The sequence below is a fragment of the Colossoma macropomum genome, unplaced genomic scaffold (genome assembly GCF_904425465.1).
Source record: "Colossoma macropomum unplaced genomic scaffold, Colossoma_macropomum, whole genome shotgun sequence".
In the NCBI taxonomy this organism is placed as follows: domain Eukaryota; kingdom Metazoa; phylum Chordata; class Actinopteri; order Characiformes; family Serrasalmidae; genus Colossoma; species Colossoma macropomum.
The window spans coordinates 28,931,243-28,940,827 of record NW_023494806.1 but is presented as its reverse complement, the minus strand read 5'-3'; the positions used below and the strand labels follow the sequence as shown (position 1 = coordinate 28,940,827).

Sequence of the window (9,585 nt, the reverse complement as noted above, 5' to 3'; positions counted from 1 at the left end):
TTTAGTAAATAGAGAGAGAGAGAGAGAGAGAGAGAGAGAGAGAGAGAGAGAGAAAGAGAGAGAGAGGGAGAGAGGCAGCTTCACTCTGCTTTTAAAAGAGGCAGCATTCCACTGAAATAAATAGCAGGACAACAGAAGGTAATGAGTCCCATGTGTGGGAGGCAGTAAAGGCAGGAGAGGAAGAGTAAGTAATGCCCCCACTGGATCCTCAGCAGAGTTTTATGCTGTGATCGAGTGGTAACGAGTAAAATGCCCTCCAAATCAACTTTTTCCTTTAATAATTCAGATTTCTGGATGATACACTGAGTGACGTAACTGAATAATTTAATAATTAAAGGTACCAATTTTATGAACTTAAGAGGAGGAATATTTTTCAAATATACTCTATACCTTTACTGTCACTCAGTGCAGTTACTAAATATGAACAATGGAGTTTACAGTGGGTGTAATTTATATGTTTTTAAAATTGGTAAAAAAAAATGCAGGATACATATTCTGTGGGTCTCCATGCTTTATTTTTTCTGTGTGGTGGGACAACCCCACAACCCCCCTCCAACCATAGCACCCTAGGCTACTTGTGGGGTGCTGCTGTGAGGTGGAAGGCATTTTCTTTTATATTGGTTGGACAACAATGTCTTTGTGATTATATTCCGTGCTGAGGAATATTGATTGGACCTAAAGATCTTTGTGACTGTATACCGCTCCGAGGAGAGTCGGTTGGACCTAGAGATCTTTGTGACTGTATACCGCTCCGAGGAGAGTCGGTTGGACCTAGAGATCTTTGTGACTGTATTCCGCTCCGAGGAGAGTCGGTTGGACCTAGAGATCTTTGTGACTGTATTCCGCTCCGAGGAGAGTCGGTTGGACCTAGAGATCTTTGTGACTGTATTCCGCCCCGAGGAGAGTCGGTTGGACCTAATGTCCATGGCGTCCTGAGTTGCTATGGTGACGTTGCCATTCAGTAACTATGGGCTAAACCCAAACAAAGCGCTGCGTCGCGGTTTGAAGCGGATAAATGTGCGGAATTTAGAGCCTCTGCGGAAACAGAGCGGCTCAGGATGTCGGACATTCTGTGTCGGTGGCTGAACTCGGAGCTCCGGCTCTCGAAAGTCGTCGGTAAGAGTGAAGAGCGGCTCTGTGTCTCTGTACGACCTGCCGCTCCACCTTAAATCCTTAGCAGTCAGTGCTACAGCGCTTAAGGTGGAGCGGAAGGGCTGAGCTGTGGCTGCTGGGTCGGTGGTGGTGAGTGTGAGTGTGTGGAGCCTGTTGGGTCGGTGGGGGTGTGAGTGTGCGGAGGCTGCTGGGTCAGTGGGTGTGAGTGTGCGGAGGCTGCTGGGTCAGTGGGTGTGGGTGTGGGTGTGAGTGTGCGGAGGCTGCTGGGTCAGTGGGGGTGAGTGTGAGTGTGTGGAGGCTGCTGGGTCAGTGGGTGTGGGTGTGAGTGTGCGGAGGCTGCTGGGTCAGTGGGGGTGAGTGTGCGGAGGCTGCTGGGTCAGTGGGGGTGAGTGTGCGGAGGCTGCTGGGTCAGTGGGTGTGAGTGTGCGGAAGCTGCTGGGTCAGTGGGGGTGAGTGTGCGGAGGCTGCTGGGTCAGTGGGGGTGAGTGTGCGGAGGCTGCTGGTCAGTGGGGGGAGTGTGCGGAGGCTGCTGGGTCAGTGGGGGTGAGTGTGAGTGTGCAGAGGCTGCTGGGTTAGTGGGGGTGAGTGTGCGGAGGCTGCTGGGTCAGTGGGGATGAGTGTGAGTGTGCAGAGGCTGCTGGGTCAGTGGGGGTGAGTGTGAGTGTGCAGAGGCTGCTGGGTTAGTGGGGGTGAGTGTGCGGAGGCTGCTGGGTCAGTGAGGGTGAGTGTGAGTGTGCAGAGGCTGCTGGGTCAGTGGGGGTGAGTGTGAGTGTGCGGAGGCTGCTGGTCAGTGGGGGGAGTGTGCGGAGGCTGCTGGGTCAGTGGGGGTGAGTGTGAGTGTGCAGAGGCTGCTGGGTCAGTGGGGGTGAGTGTGAGTGTGCGGAGGCTGCTGGGTCAGTGGGGGTGAGTGTGCGGAGGCTGCTGGGTCAGTGAGGGTGAGTGTGAGTGTGCGGAGGCTGCTGGGTCAGTGAGGGTGAGTGTGCGGAGGCTGCTGGGTCAGTGAGGGTGAGTGTGAGTGTGCGGAGGCTGCTGGGTCAGTGGGTGTGGGTGTGAGTGTGCGGAGGCTGCTGGGTCAGTGAGGGTGAGTGTGCGGAGGCTGCTAGGTCAGTGGGGGTGAGTGTGCGGAGGCTGCTGGGTCAGTGGGTGTGAGTGTGCGGAGGCTGCTGGGTCAGTGGGGGTGAGTGTGAGTGTGCGGAGGCTGCTGGGTCAGTGGGTGTGAGTGTGCGGAGGCTGCTGGGTCAGTGGGGGTGAGTGTGAGTGTGCGGAGGCTGCTGGGTCAGTGAGGGTGAGTGTGCGGAGGCTGCTGGGTCAGTGGGGGTGAGTGTGAGTGCGGAGGCTGCTGGGTCAGTGAGGGTGAGTGTGCGGAGGTTGCTGGGTCAGTGGGGGTGAGTGTGAGTGTGCGGAGGCTGCTGGGTCAGTGAGTGTGAGTGTGCGGAGGCTGCTGGGTCAGTGGGGGTGAGTGTGCGGAGGCTGCTGGGTCAGTGGGGGTGAGTGTGAGTGTGCGGAGGCTGCTGGGTCAGTGGGGGTGAGTGTGAGTGTGCGGAGGCTGCTGGGTCAGTGGGGGTGAGTGTGAGTGTGCGGAGGCTGCTGGGTCAGTGGGGGTGAGTGTGAGTGTGCGGAGGCTGCTGGGTCAGTGGGGGTGAGTGTGAGTGTGCGGAGGCTGCTGGGTCAGTGAGGGTGAGTGTGAGTGTGCGGAGGCTGCTGGGTCAGTGGGGGTGAGTGTGAGTGTGCGGAGGCTGCTGGGTCAGTGAGGGTGAGTGTGAGTGTGCGGAGGCTGCTGGGTCAGTGAGGGTGAGTGTGAGTGTGCAGAGGCTGCTGGGTCAGTGGGTGTGGGGGTGAGTGTGCGGAGGCTGCTGAGCTGGTAAATGAGCTGAAATGTTGGGTGTGTTTGGTTTCAGAGCCTCACTCTCTCTCCAAGGACTTCTCCAACGGTTACCTGCTGGGAGAAGTGCTGAGCAGGTACCAGCTGCAGGAGGACTTCCAGAGCTTCTCCACCAACAGGTCTGTACTCCTTCACACCTCCTTATATAGGAGCACCAGTAAAACACAGTCAGTACGAGGATCGGCTGGTTCTGACTGCAACATTCACATCTATTAAATCTGCCACTTCAGGTCCTCCTACAGTGGAATAACTGTCACTGAACTGACACACTGAAATACACAGTTTACCTTTAAGTCAGTTAAAGTGGTTTTATAATAAACACACATATTTAAATATTAGATATTATATTCAGTGTTAGTGTTCAGGTCTCAGAGCTCCACTGAGACCTTATGAGACCTTGTATCACAACCCTCAATAAATAAATCAATAAACACATAAATAACCCACCAAGGGAAATTTAAGTTGGCTTGAAAATGCCAGTTAATAACGCTTTAAAAGGTAAAGTAGTTGTTTATGGCAGCCTAAGTGGTTGCTATGGTGTTGCTAGGCTGTTGCTATGGTATTCCAGGTGGTTTCTAAGGTGTTGCTAGGCTGTTGTTATGGTATTCCAGGTGTTTTTAAGGTATTGTTAGACTGTTGCTATGGTATTCCAGGTGGTTTCTAGGGTGTTGCTAGGCTGTTGTTATGGTATTCCAGGTGTTTTTAAGGTATTGTTAGACTGTTTCTATGGTATTCCAGGTGGTTTTTAAGGTGTTGCTAGGCTGTTTCTATGGTATTCCAGGTGGTTTTTAAGGTGTTGCTAGGCTGTTTCTATGGTATTCCAGGTGGTTTTTAAGGCGTTGCTAGGCTGTTTCTATGGTATTGCAGGTGGTTGCAAAGTTGTTGTTAGGTTGTTGCCATGTTATTCTAAGTCGTTGCTAAGGTGTTGTTAGGTTGTTGCTATGGTATTCCTGCTCAATGCTAAGGTGTTGTTAGGTTGTTGCTATGGTATTCCAGGAGATTGCTAAGGTGTTGTTAGGCTGTTGCTATGGTATTCCAGGTGGTTTCTAGGGTGTTGCTAGGCTGTTGTTATGGTATTCCAGGTGTTTTTAAGGTATTGTTAGACTGTTTCTATGGTATTCCAGGTGGTTTTTAAGGTGTTGCTTGGCTGTTTCTATGGTATTCCAGGTGGTTTTTAAGGCGTTGCTAGGCTGTTTCTGTGGTATTGCAGGTGGTTGCAAAGTTGTTGTTAGGTTGTTGCCATGTTATTCTAAGCCGTTGCTAAGGTGTTGTTAGGTTGTTGCTATGGTATTCCTGCTCAATGCTAAGGTGTTGTTAGGTTGTTGCTATGGTATTCCAGGAGATTGCTAAGGTGTTGTTAGGCTGTTGCTATGGTATTCCAGGTGGTTTCTAGGGTGTTGCTAGGCTGTTGTTATGGTATTCCAGGTGGTTTTAAGGTATTGTTAGACTGTTTCTATGGTATTCCAGGTGGTTTTTAAGGTGTTGCTAGGCTGTTTCTATGGTATTCCAGGTGGTTTTTAAGGCGTTGCTAGGCTGTTTCTATGGTATTGCAGGTGGTTGCAAAGTTGTTGTTAGGTTGTTGCCATGTTATTCTAAGCCGTTGCTAAGGTGTTGTTAGGTTGTTGCTATGGTATTCCTGCTCAATGCTAAGGTGTTGTTAGGCTGTTGCTGTGGTACTCCAGGTGGGTGCTAGTGTTGTTAGGCTGTTGCTAAGGTAAATCAGGTAGTTACTAAGGTGTTGTTAAGCAGTTACTATGGTATACCAGGTGACTGCTATGGTACTGCTAGGTTGATGCTAAGATGTTGCTAGGTTGTTGCTATACTGTACAAAATGGTTGCTAAAGTGTAACTCGGCAGTTGCTATGGTATTCCAGGTGGTTGCAATGGTGTTGTTAGGCTGTTGTTATGGTATTCCAGGAGATTGCTAAGGTGTTGCTAGGCTGTTATTATGGTATTCCATGTGGTTGCTATGGTGTTGCTAGGCTGTTGCTATGCTATTCCAGGTGGTTTCTAAGGTGTTCCTAGGCTGTTGCTATGGTACTCCACGTGTTTGCTAAAGTGTTGTTAGGCTGTTGCTATGGTATTCCAGGTGGTTGCTAATGTGTTGCTAGGCTGTTGTTATGGTATTCCAGGTGTTTTTAAGGTATTGTTAGACTGTTGCTATGGTATTCCAGGTGGTTGCTAAGTTGTTAGGTTGTTGTCATGTTATTCTAAGTCATTGCTAAGATGTTGTTAGGCTGCTGCTATGTTATTCCATCTCATTGCTAAGGTGTTGTTAGGTTGTTGCTATGGTATTCCAGGAGATTGCTAAGGTGTTGTTAGGCTGTTGCTATGGTACTCCAGATGGGTGCTAGTGTTGTTAGGCTGTTGCTAGGGTATTTGAGATGGTTACTAAGGTTTTGTTAAGTAGTTACTATGGTATACCAGTTGATTGCTAAGGTAAAGCTAGGTTGATGCGAAGATGTTGCTAGGTTGTTGCTATGCTATACTAAATGGTTGCTAAAGTGTAGCTCGGCAGTAGCTTTGGTGTCCCAGGTGGTTGCTAAGGTGTTGTTTGGCTGTTGCTATGGTACTCCAGGTGGTTGCTAAGGTGTTGTTAGGCTGTTGCTATGGTATTCCAGATGGTTGCTAAGGTGTTGTTAGCCTGTTGCCATGGTACTCCAGGTGGTTGCTAAGGTGTTGTTAGGCTGTTGCTATGGTATTCCAGGTGGTTGCTAAGGTGTTGTTAGGCTGTTGCTATGGAATTCAAGGTGGTTTCTAAGGTGTTGTTAGGCTGTTGCTGTGGTATTTCAGGTGGTTTATAAGGTGTTGTTAGGCTGTTGCCATGGTACTCCAGGTGGTTGCTAAGGTGTTGTTAGGCTGTTGCTGTGGTATTTCAGGTGGTTTCTAAGGTGTTGTTAGCCTGTTGCCGTGGTACTCCAGGTGGTTGCTAAAGTGTTGTTAGGCTGTTGCTATGGTATTCTAGGTGGTTGCTAAGATGTTGTTAGGCAGTTACTATGGTATACCAGGCGTTTACTAAAGTATTGTTAGATCGTTGCTATTCTATCCTAGGTGGTTGCTAAAGTGTTGCTCAGCAGTTTGGTGTCCCAGGTGGTTGCTTTATAATGAGTCATATCACACCATGTTACATAACAGCGTTTAAAGTGTTCAGCACGTAGGAAAAATCTAAAATATGATTTACTCGAGTGTCACACACCACAAGAGACAACACAAGACTTTTATTCTGACATGCTTTCAAGAAATAGTGGGCAGGACATTGCATCATAAAAAAAACCCAAAAACCTTCATGGTTCAACGCCCTGCCTACTCTGTCTTAAAAAGCATGTCAGAATAAAAGTCCTTTGTTGTTTGTTTGACAGTTAAATTAAAATGTACATGTTTTTCAAAGTCACGGTGCATGCACAGCACTCATGCTTTTAATTTAACTGATCAATGAAGGTTAGTTTCTGTCTCTTTTTCAGCACGGGCAATGCGAAGCTGAATAACTTTACGAGGCTGGAACCCACCCTGCAGCTGCTCGGCGTTCCCTTTGACCTCAGCATGGCTAAAGCAGTGATGCAGGGCCAGCCGGGGGCAGCTACACGCCTGCTTTACCAGCTCTATGTCCTCCTGCAGAAGAAGAAAAGATCAGGACTGACGGGAACGGCTCTGGAGACCATGCAGCCCGCAGCCACCGCCAGACTGCACCGTATAGAGAACCACATCTACACTCAGGTACACCTTCCACCAGACTGCACCACATAGAGAACCACATCTACGCTCAGGTACACACTCCACCAGACTGCACCACATAGAGAACCACATCTACACTCAGGAACACTCTCCACCAGACTGCACCGTATAGAGAACCACATCTACACTCAGGTACACCTTCCACCAGACTGCACCACATAGAGAACCACATCTACACTCAGGAACACTCTCCACCAGACTGCACCGCATAGAGAACCACATCTACACTCAGGAACACTCTCCACCAGACTGCACCGTATAGAGAACCACATCTACACTCAGGTACACACTGCACCAGGAACCACATAGGACACTTCCACCAGACTGCACCGTATAGAGAACCACATCTACACTCAGGAACACTCTCCACCAGACTGCACCGTATAGAGAACCACATCTACACTCAGGAACACTCTCCACCAGACTGCACCGTATAGAGAACCACATCTACACTCAGGTACACCTTCCACCAGACTGCACCGTATAGAGAACCACATCTACACTCAGGTACACCTTCCACCAGACTGCACCACATAGAGAACCACATCTACACTCAGGTACACCTTCCACCAGACCGCACCGCATAGAGAACCACATCTACACTCAGGTACACGCTCCACCAGACCGCACCGCATAGAGAACCACATCTACACTCAGGACCATACCTTTGAAAAAACTCTGGGCTTTCCGAATGCGATGCCTGAGGCACATCCTCTGGATCGCCTTTTGTGATCGCATCAACAACGACACCATCTGAGCCAAATGTCAACAGCAACCAAAAAATTGAGGGACAGATGCAGCAGCATAGGCTGAGATGGTTGGGACACGTGTGCAGAGTGGGCGTAAACCATATACTGCACCAACTTCTCTGGAGCGACCTACCCAGTGGAAAATCCTCACGTATGCTCACGTATACCACTCTACGTTTACACAAACCACTCTGTGTTCTTAAAAAGCACTCAGTGTTCTCACAAACCACTCCACATTCACGCAAAACACACTGCATTCATGCTTCTCTATGTTCCTGCAAAGTCCCACAGCACGAGTTGTTCAGCCATCTCTAATAGACTTGATTATGGTGTGAAATTTGGCAGTAAACACTCTTTCTCACTTTGCCTCTCCAATGAGAACATCTCAGTAATGCCCTCTGGTCTCTCTCAGATCCTCCTGACCTGATGACCAATAGCTATTATAAGAAAGTGTGAGAGCCGTAAGGACGTGTTTAACTGAGCCTCTCTAACAGCAGAACTTTCCTGCTGTGTGTCTCTCAGCGTTTGCGTGCGGTGGTGAAGCGCGAGGCAGACGAGAAGATGCAGAAGATAACTCAGCGCTTCGATAAGAGAGGTCAGGACATGTACGGACGCTCGGTGATGGCTGAGCTGGAGCAGGAGGAGAAACGGCGCCACCTGCAGGAGGAGAGGAGACTGCAGGATATCGAAAAGGTGAGCTCATCTGGGGGAAATGAGCAGTACTGCTGGGTGTGACATCACAACCATACTGAATTCAGGATAATCGGTGTAAAACGAGCCTGGAAAGTGGTTATGTATTTAAATTAATTACTTTTTTAGTACCAAAAGTGAAAAATAAGAAAATGTAGAATATGTTCCCTTTAATTCCTGCTTTAAGAGACATTCTCCTGCTTTCCCTGTTTAGTTATGTTTTAGCTCCTCTGTGGTTGTGGTTTGAGAACACTGGGTTTAAGCATGTATATGGTTGTAGCATCGGCAGGCCCGTAAGAAACAGCAGGAGATTATGGAGCGCATCGAGACGGCTGCGGTCCGAATCCCGAAGCCTCCCATGAGCCGCTCCCTCAGAGCGCCACGGAACCAGCAGCGGCAGCAGGAGGCTCAGGTAAACTCACCTGCACAGCTAAGCCTACAAACACCAACCTGTTTAGAGTAATAATTCAGTGAAAAATTAAAGCCCCCCAGTTTCCCCCACCTTGCTCCAAATATAGCTGATCAGCCAAGATATTTTTGGTAACTAAAGTTTGCTTCACTACTCTGGAGCCACGAAACTATCAGGTTATGGAAGCTTAACTTCCACCAATTAGCATGGTGCTAACAGCATGCCCAAATCATCACACATTTGCCTCAAACGCGTTAGTGAAGTTGGCTTCTTATTGGCCAAAAAATTCAGTGGAATGGAAAACCTGAATAAGAAGTTGGTGAATAGGAAGACAACTTCAGCTTCATGCCTCAAAGCCTGTGTTCAGTGTCTCTGATAGTCTTGATTCTGTGGTTTCTGACTCTGTATGACTCACTGTTATCTGTAAACATGGACTAAAGTACATTAGCATAAATAAACACAGACACATCTTTACGGCTGATTTCTGTCTGTTTTTATAATGTGGTGAATGTAATGTAATGATTTTTAGTTCTTGTGGAATTTTAAATTGTTTGTTATCTATTATTATTAATTATTTTTTGTCAGAATGTACATCAGCAGATTGCTCAGTTTGAGAAGAGCAGGAAGAGACTGTCTCCTGCTTCCTATGGACCCACATCTTTCAGGTAAAAGTCACTGCGCAGGCCGGACACAGTAACCTCTCAGTGGTGCACAGAAATCTGTATTTCTGTGTAAATATGCACAATAATATGTATTTCCACTTAAATATACACAGAAATATATATTTACACTTAAATATACACATTAATATATCGCTGCTGTCGGAAGAAAACCTTCCAGTTTTGTCGTTTTTCAGTTTTTGACATAATCTGAAAATTCCTGTTTCCCTTTACATTGTGTGTAAATTTCATGATAATTGGACGAAAAGAGACGGCCCAGAATGACTTGGACAAAAAGTCCGGTTCCGTTAACTTACATTAAAAGTAAAGTAGATTTTTCCTTCTCCCAGT

General features: G+C 48.0%; 1 protein-coding gene across 1 annotated transcript in view; it reads left to right on the top strand.

Annotated features, from left to right (window-relative positions):
* Window positions 1-1,014: 1,014 nt before the first annotated feature.
* spef2 (sperm flagellar 2) overlaps window positions 1,015-9,585 on the top strand; it is a 32,594-nt gene continuing 24,023 nt past the window's right edge. The window contains exons 1-6 of the mRNA XM_036598269.1: window positions 1,015-1,116; window positions 3,012-3,114; window positions 6,457-6,709; window positions 7,999-8,169; window positions 8,447-8,578; window positions 9,161-9,240. Of these exons, the coding sequence (XP_036454162.1) occupies window positions 1,059-1,116; window positions 3,012-3,114; window positions 6,457-6,709; window positions 7,999-8,169; window positions 8,447-8,578; window positions 9,161-9,240 (797 nt within the window). The 5' untranslated portion in view covers window positions 1,015-1,058. The remainder of the gene's footprint in view (window positions 1,117-3,011; window positions 3,115-6,456; window positions 6,710-7,998; window positions 8,170-8,446; window positions 8,579-9,160; window positions 9,241-9,585) is intronic.